At 47.3% G+C, this 12,194-nt stretch overlaps 1 protein-coding gene across 1 annotated transcript; it reads right to left on the reverse strand.

The window, feature by feature from the left end:
- Positions 1-234: 234 nt before the first annotated feature.
- wfikkn2b (WAP, follistatin/kazal, immunoglobulin, kunitz and netrin domain containing 2b) lies at positions 235-2,587 on the reverse strand. Its single transcript, XM_069155366.1, has 2 exons — positions 2,402-2,587; positions 235-1,785 (listed from the first exon to the last, which is right to left on the reverse strand). The coding sequence occupies exons 1-2, from the start codon at positions 2,585-2,587 to the stop codon at positions 235-237; spliced, it is 1,737 nt and encodes a 578-aa protein (XP_069011467.1).
- Positions 2,588-12,194: the final 9,607 nt, after the last annotated feature.

Here is a 12,194-nt window from a genome sequence, read left to right on the forward strand (position 1 = left end):
CCGCGCCATAACAAAAAAAAAGCAAACAGACAAAATGTCATGTAACCTGGTTTCTTTTGGGGAACTCCTGAAAACATTTGAAAAACAGAAAGAATTGCATTAAAGTAGCAAGAATGGTCTCTAAAAACCAAAACATCACTGCAGTGAATGTTCAGAAAATAACAGCCTGTAGTTGCAGTAAGTCAAAGTAATTTTCCAACCTCTAAACTGTATGTACAAACCATAACTGGAACCCTACTGAGGGCTGTTAGTGATCGCTTTGAGAATGTCACACGTGTTCTTGGAGATGACCTCTTTCAGCTTCCGTACCCGGCGAGGGCTGGAGGCGCCCACGTAGCTCTCGGGCTGAAGGACGGCCATGCCGTCGTTGACGTTGCCCATGATGATGACCTGGCCCTCTGCGGCGGCGCCCGTGATGTTCGGGCACGGGCAGTTCCAGTCCATGTTCAGAAAGGTGACCTCGAGTGGCTCCTTGCCAAAGAAGCGGAGACCCATCTTCTCGTCTTTCAGGATGTCTTCCACGGTCACCAGGGCGTGGCCCGAGTCCTTCTCTTCCGTCAGCTCCGTCATGCGACCCAGGATGACGAAGTCGCTCCGGCAGAAGCTCGTCACTATCTTGCCTCTGGGCTTGCAGGCCTTGCAGTGGTGGTTTTTGGGGTAAGGGCACATCTCCTCGCAGGCTTCTCTAGATTCAAAGTTGTTGTCGTTGCCCTCGCAGCCTCCGTAAATGAAGGACTGACACTGGCGCAGGGCGTTGCTGTAGACCCACCGGGGCTCATACGCCTTACAGGGGCCCTGGTGGCTGGGGAGCCCGCAGGGGCCCGACAGCTCCGGACCGCAGCACTGCATGCACTCCTCGTACGTCTCGAAGACCTTCCTGGGCTGCAGGCTGTTGTTGTTTGCGTGGCAGTGTGTGAAGGAGAAGCAGTTGTTGGTCTTCGGTTCGAAGTACCAGCTGACCTTCTCCAGCTCGCTCCCACAATCCTCCGGGCCGTCGGGGGGTTTCAAACACTCCTCGGGCAGGCAGCGCGTCAGGTTCTTGGGCTCGGGGGTCTTCAGCACCTCGGTGGGCAGCACAGTGAGCGGGTGGTTGGCCTGCACTGACCCCGACGGGTTGTGAGCGGTGCAGGTGTAGACGCCTGAGTCGTGCTGCTGGGCGTTGTAGATGACCAGCTGGCCGATGTTGGTGACCACCATGTTGCCCCGCACGTGATTGGGCCTCATGACCACCCTCTCTGCTCCATCCGGCAGCTGCTTCTCCCAGGTGATCTCAGGCCGGGGGCGACCCGTGACGTCACACAGGAAGCTCGCCGTGTCACCTACGTTCACAGTCTGGTGAGCCGGGCTGTTGGCCAGCACGGGCGGTTGAGGCTCGGTGGGTGGCGGGATGGTCGCTTGAAGGGGAGCGGTGGTGGGGCGAAGAGTGGTCGCCTGGGGCAACGAAGGGCTCGTGTTGGGCCAAGTGAGGTGGAAGCGGCACGTGACCACGGAGAGGGTGATGCCCTTGGAGCAGGCCTCCGCGTCCATGTAGCACTTGTTGTAGTACGTCATGCCGTCGGAGGCGCAGGTGAAGTGCGGCTCCCTCTCGCAGCGGTCCCGACATTTACACACCGGCTGGCCGTCCCAGATGTCACACTTGGACCCCTGCTGGGTGCACATGAAGCTGGTGCAGGTCGCTTCCTTGGGCATCCCCATCGGGCCGCTCCCTCCGTCCATGTAACGGGCTGCCACACAACTCCGGTTCCCACACACATTTTGGCAACACTTCTCGAAGGTCTCACACTCCTGTAAGAGAAGAAGAGGCAAATTACTGAAACAGGATGCTGAATGCATGTGGAGAACATTTTACAAACAGCGAGTGGAAAGAAAGTAGACTGTAACCCAGAGAGAACAACAGTTAACAACACATTTGACATTGAAATGGTTGAAAATGTGTATAAAATATAAAAGTTATTTTAATTACAAAAGGATGAAGTGAGGCTGCACTTCCTCCAACAATGTAAAGCATTCAATGAAATAAGGAGTATTTTCTTCGACTAGTTCTACTCTGTCATTTCAGATTTCAAAGAGCTTCATAACCTTTCAAAATCAAAATACTCCTAGTGGAAATAGACAGGGCAAATCGTTCTGCCCAATATGTATCAACATGCAACAACCTGAAGGACATTGAATGACACAGAACACACCAACAGACATGCATTGATTTACAGTAAATAATAATATCCATCAATCTTAATGTTGTGTAAATAGTCATACTGTTAAAGCATTTGGTTTACTGTCCAAATATTTGGACAAACTGTATTTGGCAAAGTCATTTTTGAAATTTTGATGCCAATAAAGCACCTTTGAATTGACTGAAACTGATGAACCTTAATTGTAAATGTTATTCTAATGTCTTTACCTGATCAGATTCACACTCTCGTGTGCAGGTGCTCATGGCATCCACCCACAGGTTGGGGTTCATGTCATTGGGGCAGATGCCGGCGTGTGAATAGGTGATGTGGGGCAAAACTCCGACATGGAGCTCCAGCCACACCGACACACACGCCAGGAACCAGATCCACCGTGGAAACAGCATCCACCACATCTCCAGCGCGGGACGAAACTCAGCAAGAGGCGAAGATGAAAATATATTTGATATATTTCTGTGATCAAGCAGCAACTCCACTTCTTTCAAAATAAAAGTAGGTGGGAAAACAAGTCAAAAGCGCATCACACGTGTCTGAGTCTGAGAGTCAGCTGATAAATCCAGTTGAGTTGCAGCGATGATGCTCTATTTATACAACCGATCACCGTTAACAGGACCCGCAACATGACAGTTATGAGTTGCTCCTCAGATGTTGGAAGAAGCTTTTTAAAAGTCGGTAAGCTTTGGGTTGGGGCTGGCGGGCCACCTGCCTGTTAAAAGGATTGCCGGTAACCCCGTTTAACCCTTTGCGGGCTCCAGCGGTGCCGCAGGGCATCGCGCACCAGAGACGCGCAGTGAAAAGTCTCAAAGGCAATCTGTTGCTTAAAAAAAGGTATTATTTATTTTTTATGGATTACAAAAATTAAAACCACATGTTCAGTTAACACAGTCTGAATGGTTGAATAAAATGTTGTGAGTTAGTTGGGATAATTAGAAGTGACGCTGGACGCACGTTAATTGTACTTTGGTTTTACACGATGTTACACTCTGGTTTTAATATATAGATCGTTATATTTTTACGTACAGGTTAAAAGAATAGAACGTTTTCAAAACAAAACTTATAAAAGGAAAAGTATTTTCCCTGTTCATTGTTTCAATTTGTTTTACTGCAACAAATTTCATACTTCACACCTCAGAGTTTCCAGGACCGTCTTTGATTTTTATAGGCACCTTTTTACTGAGGTGAGAAATTGTATTTAAAGTTTATGGAGCAGAATATGCTCCTGGAAAATACATGTTTTTTTTATTTCTTTAGTTTTTCTTTGCAAAACACAACAAAAACAAGAACATAATTATTATTTACACCTAATTTAATTTTAATTGTTGATATTTATTTTGTTTTGAAAGTATATTAGGTGTAAATAATAATTATGTTCTTGTTTTTGTCAGGTCTGACATGATAACATAAAATTTAAAATCTCAGTTTACCACATACTGTAGACAGCAACAGTAGATTTAATCCAATTCAATCTGACTTTAAATCTGATTGATTTTAAAGAACATGAAATACTGAGAGCTGAACATATTCAGACATCATATGTTCCTCATGTTTAAAGGCTCACTGTTATAGACACTTTGCACTGTGTAAAATGGGCTGAATCACTGACTGAAATCAACCTTGTAAAAGCACAATCAGTTTAATACTCGCAATTTTAAAGATGAACAAATACATATTCCTAACTTTTTAATACAGTTTTTTCCTCTCACAGTAGATACATGTGACAGGTGATACGTGACTGCTCGGAGGACTTTACCTTCACTGTTTACACCCTACAAAGCATGTCTTTGTACACAGGATTAGTTGTGTGACAAGCACTTTGTGTGTGGATTTATTGGAAATGTACAGACTCATTCTCAAGACACACAAATTCCAGACAAAACAGTGTTGGGCTGCTGCGAATGCAGGCAGCAGGACATTAGATTGACAAGAAAACAGCTTAATTGCAGCATTGTAACAGGTTATCACCCAACACTCAAGTACTTATTTATGAGTTTGGCTCCGTATCCAGGAATTAAAATAGAAAACACGACGCTTTGTATGCCTTTTCTTTACAAATCAGACTCGTCAGCCAGCAGAGGTTAGATGAGGACAGTACAACTTAAAAAAGAAAAAAGCTTTGAAGATCAGGTGATGTGCTCCACAGTGGGTGTGTGTGGCGCAGGGTTTAATGAATGAAGTTATTATAATTTGCATCGCTCCTTCCTTTCCTGTGTGAACTACTTCCATTGGTTTCCTGCACAGTTCAACTGAGGACAGGGCAGCTATTAGAGGCGCAATAACAGGGACTCACGCTGTGTCAGAGTGTGTGTGTGGGAGATTCTTTGATCTTGTTGCAGAAATGCTGATTTTTTTTTTTGTGTATGTGAGTGTATCTATTTGTGTGTGTTTGTGCCCATAAATAAAGCCTTGTTTATCTGCAGCCTGCCGAGCTGCAGGTCTCAATCCTGTAAGAAGGATTATATTTTCTCTGTCTGACTGCTAATGACAAACAACTGCACATATTCTGCTTGTATGATTAATGGTATCAGCTTATTTTAATAGCTACTTACTCTGTGTGTGTGTGTGTGTGTGTGTGTGTGTGTGTGTGTGTGTGTGTGTGTGTGTGTGTGTGTGTGTGTGTGTGTGTGTGTGTGTGTGCAGGTGGGGTGGTATCCATCTTGTTCTCATATCTGGTCATTTTCTGTCCATAAAATCTTGATTATCTGAACATATATTAATCAAACTTGTCACCAGGAACAAAATGTACGTGTTGCACAAAAAACCCGTCACCTCCCCGGGACAGGAAGAAGTCTGCCTACTGCAGTCTGAACCTGTCATTTACAAATTAAATGTTTCATACAGAGGCGGAATTAATAAACTCCTGTCAAAGCCGGTGAGGATGGATACATCTCGGGGCTACAAATACAGAGGAAATGATAGACTCCTTCTGTGGATCAAATAAAAGACCCCAGGAGCCGTGAAAAGCATAAAATCATTGCAAAGACCGCCCTCAGGGGAGAGGTTATTTGAGGTTTCAAGCTTCAGTAAAAGTAACAGTTCTATTTATCAGACTGGAGAATTAAAGCCAACGTCAGTGAATTTTTATGAGATTTAACCCTTTCATAGAGGTCACTGCAGTGGACAGCTACTCAAATGTTGTTTTCTTGTATATGCATGGGTTTTGATGGCATAGTTGCACATCAGCCACTACGGTGAACGCTATTGCATCATCCCATACGAGGCTGATGTGCAACTATGCCATCAAAACCCATGCATATACAAGAAAACAACATTTGAGTAGCTGTCCACTGTAGTGACCTCTATACATGAAAGGGTTAAGATATAATACGTACTTCAAGTTTCTACTCTTTAGTCACCAGCTTTGTGAGTCAAACACTGAGGAAGCTCAGCTGGCTGACATTCGACTTTTGACGCTGGATAATACATTCACTGTTCCATGTGAACATTTGGAGTTCAGTCATTAGTTTTGTTGTATTCTGTCATAGATATAAAAAAAAACTAAAAATGCTGAATGAAATGCAACGAATTGGAAAATGCACGTAACACAAACAAGGTTTTATGCTAAAACCTGGAACATGTTACGGGTTAACGAGAGGCCTACAGTCAGAACTCCCCTTATTCACCTGTTGCCATGTGTGTCAGCAAACCATTAGGAATTACAATCTGGATTTCTACAGTGAATAAAACATACAAGGAGGTTTTGCTGAGGTTCAGACCATAATTTTTTAATTAAAGGGACAACCAGTTCAATGATTAGAGTAACAACACAAGCTTAAACCATATATACGGCTGGACCATGTATGAAACACTGGAGGGCTTTTCATTTGAACTTGATACAGGAAGTCTCGGCATTCATCCGACCAATGGTGACTTCATCCGTTTTCTCAAGTGAACTCTGAAGTTCATAAGAAATAGCAGACAGGTTAGGTTGTATGATGTGATTGAATATTTGATGGTGTCATTGAGTCACCAAGTTTCGGAAGACAGACAACACTGTTATTGATAGATAGATAGATAGATAGATAGATAGATAGATAGATAGATAGATAGATAGATAGATAGATAGATAGATAGATAGATAGATAGATAGATAGATAGATAGATAGATAGATAGATAGATAGATAGATAGATAGATAGATAGATAGATAGATAGATAGATAGATAGATAGATAGATAGATAGATAGATAGATAGATAGATACTTTATTAATCCCTCAGAGCATTAAAAAAAATGCACATTCTATACAATAAAATAAGATAAATAATATAAGATAAATAATATTAAATAAACTAACCTAAACAAAACCTAAACCTAAACAACAGTGCAATGACTTAGAATAAAGCAACATACAACCAGCAGTGCAAGGGAGTTATTGTTGTGTGATGGATTTTGCCAGAGGTGAGTTATTGTAAAGTCTTATTGCGGTCGGCAGGAATGATCTCCTGTATCTGTCCTTGTGACAGCAGCTGGAGGAGTCTTTTGGAGAAAGTCCTCCTCTGTCCCTGCAGCAGGTGGTGGAGAGGGTGGTCAGGATTATCCAATATGGATCATAGTTTCTTCAGTGTCCTCCTCTCCACCACCTTTTCCAGGCTGTCCAGTTTGCAGCCAATGATGGAGCCGGCCTTCTTAACCAGTTTGTTAAGTCTGTTGGTGTCTCCGGCTCCAATGCTGTACTGGAAGTCAGTTGTGTATAAGGTGAACAGAAAGGGAGACAGAACAGTTCTCTGAGGAGCTCCAGTGCCACTGACCACCGTATCAGACAGCACACTGCCCAGTCGGACAAACTGTGGTCTGCCTGTCAGGTAGTCAGTGATCCAGGAGACGGTGGACGTGTCCACCCCCACCACCTGCAGCTTCTCACTCAGCAGCAGTGGTTGGATGGTGTTAAATGCACTGGAGAAATCAAAGAAAGTGATTCTCACAGAGTCACCGGTTCCATCCAGGTGAGACTGAGCTCGTTGCAGCAGGTAGATGATGGCGTCGTCCACTCCCACATGAGGCTGGTACGCAAATTGCAGAGGGTCCAGAGAAGATTTCACCAGCGGCCTGAGGTGGGCCAAGACCAGCCTCTCCAGCACCTTCATCACATGACATGTGAGGGCAACCGGACGGTAGTCGTTGAGGCCGGATGGAGTTGTCTTCTTAGGGACAGGAACCAGGCAGGACGTCTTCCACAGCACCGGGACCTCCTCCTGCTTCAGGCTCAGGTTGAAGAGGTGTTGTAGGACCTCAGCCAGCTGGACGGCGCAGGTCTTCAGGACCCCGGGGCTGATGCCGTCAGGTCCTGCAGCCTTGTGCTGGTGGAGTCTCTCCAGCTGTCTCCTAACCTGGCCAGTCGTCACAGAGTGGTGGGGAGGGGGGGTCATGGCATCGATGGAGGAAGAGCCCTTTGAGATTGAGGGCTCTGTGTCTATGCAGCTCACCAGGGGGGACAGAGGGGGGAGGGGGGGGAAGGCAGCAGAGGTGTTTGGGAGGTGTAAGGTGTGGAGGAGACAGATGAGGGTGGTGAACTAAACCTGTTGAAGAAACAGTTTAGCTCATTGTTCCTCTCCAGGTTCCCCCTGGTTGTTCCTCTCCAGGTTCCCCTTGGTTGTTCCTCTCCAGGTTCCCCTGGTTGTCTCCCTCCAACCTTGAACCCAGTAATCTCCTTCATACCGGTCCACACCTCCCTCACGTTGTTCTGCTGGAGTTTGGCCTCCAGCTTCCTCCTGTAGGAGTCCTTGCACTCTCTCAGCTTCTCCTTCAGGTGGCACTGCACTCTCCTGAGCTCCTCCCTGTCCCCAGACCTGAAGGCTGCTTTCTTCTTATTAAGAAGCACCTTCAGGTCACTGGTGATCCACGGCTTGTTGTTGGGGAAGCAGTGCACACTCCGGGATGGTACGGTGGTGTGTTCACAGAATTTAATGTATTCTGTGATACAGTCCGCCATGCTATTGATGTCCTCCCCATGTGGTCCAAACAGCACATTCCAGTCCGTGGACTCAAAGCAGTCCTACAGGGCGTCTTTAGCCTCCTGTGTCCACCTCCTCACAGTCCTGGTGGTTACAGGCTGCCTCTGCACCAGGGGAACATACCTGGGAGTCAGCAGGACCAGGTTGTGGTCTGATCTACCAAGGGGGGGAAGGGCAGTAGCACTGTATGCATCCATGGCATTAGCATACAGTAGGTCCAGAGTTTTATTGTTCCGTGTGGGGCAGTTCACATACTGGTGCAAAGTTGGCAGTACTTTATCCAGACTGGTTAAAGTCTCCAGTAACTGCCAAAAATGCACCGGGATGCTTAGTCTGCAGTTTGGACACAGTGGAGTAGATGGTGTCCACTGCTGCCTCTACGTCAGCTGATGGAGGAATGTACACAGTGTTAACAATGGCGGACGTGAACTCCCTCTGCAAATAATAAGGGCGCATCCCCACGACTAGAAGTTCAATGTCCGGGCTACAGAAGCGTTCCTTCACACACACGTGGTCGGGATTGCACCACCTCTCGTTCACATAGACTGCAATCCCTCCACCTTTCTTCTTACCGCTCCGAACAGTCCTGAAGCCGGGTACGGCCGCGCTGTGGTCCGGGAGATGTGAGTGCAGCCATGTCTCGGTGAAACACATGATGCTGGTAGTCTCTCTGGGTCTTTACCAGCGCGCCGAGCTCATCAGTCTTATTGGCCAACGACCTCACGTTCCCCATTAAAATCGCCGGTACCGCTGGTTTATGTTTCCTCCTCTTCGCCTTCAGTTTAGCTCCAGCTCTGGAACCCCGACGTCTTCTACGAAGTTCCTCCGGGATTTCAGGCTTCACTCCGGGCGGTAGTAGGGGTTTACTCAGCGCAATCAGCTGATCGCGTGAGTAAACAAAGGCACCAGTCCATTGTGCGTGGCTCTCCATTACAAGGAGGGAAAAAAGTAACAGAAAAGCCACCAAAAAAGAGGAAAAAAGTTACGGTCCATTGCCTGACCGTCACTTAAACAAAACGTTAAGAAAACAAAAACAACTCAGAAGAGAGAAAAAGTGAAAAGTCTTAAAACTAAAACGCACACTGGGAGCCGCTGCAACAGGCTGCCACTAGCACGGTGCCATCTTGCAAATGCATAATTAATAAGATATTCACATACTTAGATATGGCACCAGTATTTCCTGGAGTTAAGAAGAACTGTGGCAGCAGGTGTTAAATTGACGGGCCTGTGATGCAGTCAGGTTTATCGTGGTTGGGATGTAATGTTGTCAGGTCTCCAATCAGATCAAGTCAGATCCCCTGCTTGACACCCCCCACAGCTCATCCAAATATGGTTACTACTGGCTTCAAACTCGAGGCCGTTCACAAACCAATTTGTGTGACAGTGACTTCACTGTTGGTTGCAACTTGGTCAGGGCCTTGAATCATGTACCTTCTTAGTGACCCCTTCCTGAGTTCCAGTTCATGCCAAGTAATGCGAACCAGCTACTGATCGTAGCTTCATATTTAGTGTACAAATATGAAACTGATACTTTGCTCCTGATTAAACTCAGAAAGAAAGCTATAAAAGCATTTCCAAAATGTTGAACTACTCCTTTATTTAATTAGACAACCGTTAGCAGCCCAAATATAGCAGAAGAACATCCTGGTGATCATTTTGGCATCCACAGACGATGCATTGAGCAACAATAAAGACAGTGTTGAAAGACAGACGAGGAGCTCTTTGCTTCGTCACTGTTTTGCTTAAAGCTTCATGCGCCGGCAGCACAAACAAATGGGGCAAGTCGGCAGACAACCAGAGCCAAACCTCCCTGCCACTTCATACCCCTTTGCTCATAGGCAGGGATGTTTCATCCCGGGCCATCGGCATCCGTCAGTTTTGGCATTTTTGGCATGAGACAAAGACAGGGTGTGTACACCGTCAGTAATTTGGAAAACAACATTGAGAAACTCAGACTGCAGTGTGTCTGTGTGTGGGGCAAGAGACATCTTGCTGGCAGGGATCTGAGTCCTATCATGGTCCGTGTGTTTGGGGAAAGAGCCAGAGCAGCTGCAGGAGGTGGAGCAGTACCAGCTAGAGATAGTTGGGTTCACCTCCATGCCCAGCACTGGCTCTGGACCCAAGCTCCTGGAGAGGGACTGGACTTTATCCTTTTCTGTAGTTGCCCAGGGTGAGAGGCGCCGGGCGGAAGTGAGGATACTCACGAGCCCCCGGCTGAGCGCCGCCATGTTGGAGTTCTCCCCGGAGAACCAGAGGTTGCGGGGAGGAAGGCTCTGACTGTTGTTTGTGCTAATGGACCGAACAGCAGTTTGGAGTATCTGGCCTTCTTGGAGTCAGTGGGAGGAGTCCTGGAAAGGAGGCCGCCTGCCGACTCCATAGTTCTCCCGGGAGACTTCAACGCTCATGTGGGCAACGACAGAGAAACCTGGCAGGGGGTGATTGGGAGGAACGACCTGCCCGATCTGAACCCGAGCGGTGTTTCGTTATTGGACTTCTGTGCTAGGCACGGTTTGGCCATAATGAACATCATGTTCAAGCATAAGGTGGATCAATGATCTGCTGACTCGGACGGGGGATATCGTCGGGCGGTGGAAAGAGCACTTTGAGGAACTCCTAAACCTGACCGGCATGCCCCCTGGAGAGGAGGCAGCGTCTGAAGACTTGGGGGGGAGTCGCACCCATATCCTTGGCAGAGGTTTATGAGGTAGTGAGAAAGCTCTACCGGGGGTGGATGAGATCCGCCCTGAGATGCCGAAGGCACTGGACATTGCTGGGCTGTCTTGGCTGACACGCCTCTTCAATGTAGCATGGGGGTCAAGTACCCATGGACTGGCAGACCAGGGTGGTGGTTCCCATTTTCAAAAAAGGGGACCGCAGAGTGTGCTCCAACTATCGGGGTATCACACTACTCAGCCTCCCCGGCAAAGCTTATGCCAGGGTGCTGGAAAGGAGGCTCCGACCATTTGTCAAACCTCAGATTCAAGAGGAGCAGTGTGGATTCCGTCCCGGTCGTGGAACAGTGGACCAGATCTTTACCCTCGCAAGACTACTGGAGGGGTCCTGGGAGTTTGCCCATCCAGTCTACGTGTGCTTTGTGGACTTGGCCATCTGGTCTCTATATAACTGCAGTAGAAGCGGTGTTCGTATTCTCGGCAATAAGTCAGACTCGCTGCCAGTGGGTGTTGGCCCCCGCCGGAGCTGTCCTTTGTCATCAATTCTGTTTATGACCTTCATGGACAGGATATCTAGGCGAAGCCTGGGGGAGGAGAACATCATTTTCGGGGGTCTCGGGATCGCCTCTCTGCTGTTTGCAGATGATGTGGTCCTGTTGGCCTCTTCAGACCATGACCTCCAGCACTCACTGGGGTGGTTTGCAGTTGAGTGTGACGCGGCGGAGATGAGGGTTAGCACCTCCAAATCTGAGGCCATGGTTCTCTGCCGGAAACCGGTGGATTGCTCCTTCCAGCGAAGGAATTTAAGTATCTGAGGCAGGCCTCAGCCTTAAATATAGGGTAAGGAGCTTGGACATCAGGAGCGAACTTGGAGTAGAGCCGCTACTCCTTCGCGTCGAAAGGAGCTGAGGAGCTGGCAGCAGACCCCGGGGAAGACCCAGAACACGCTGGAGGGATTATATCTCCCAGCTGGCCTGGGAACGCCTCGGGATCCCCAGGATGAGCTGAAAAATGTTGCAGGGGAGAGGGAAGTCTGGGTCAACTTGCTTGGCCTGCTGCCACCGCGACCCGATCCTGGATAAGCGGAAGAAGATGGATGGATGGATGGATAGATAAATGGATGGATGGCTGTTATGGATTTCTACAAAAACAAAAGTATCTTATAAAAATCCTCAAAATGACATTCTTGCACTCATTAAATATCCCCAATCAATTAATATGCAAATATGTGAGCTTGCCAAAGTTTAACTGCTTGGTAAGATGTCTCAAACCGCACTGTTGAGAAAATTCAAGACCAGAATTGACTTAGAAACTATCTGTGATGTCACAGATCATGCTAGTAGGCCCGCCCCTTAAGAGTAGATTTTCGATGAGCACAAAG

The sequence above is a fragment of the Embiotoca jacksoni genome, unplaced genomic scaffold (assembly GCF_022577435.1).
Source record: "Embiotoca jacksoni isolate LCO1_2020_lvr unplaced genomic scaffold, fEmbJac1.0.p SCAF_20, whole genome shotgun sequence".
NCBI lineage: Eukaryota > Metazoa > Chordata > Actinopteri > Embiotocidae > Embiotoca > Embiotoca jacksoni.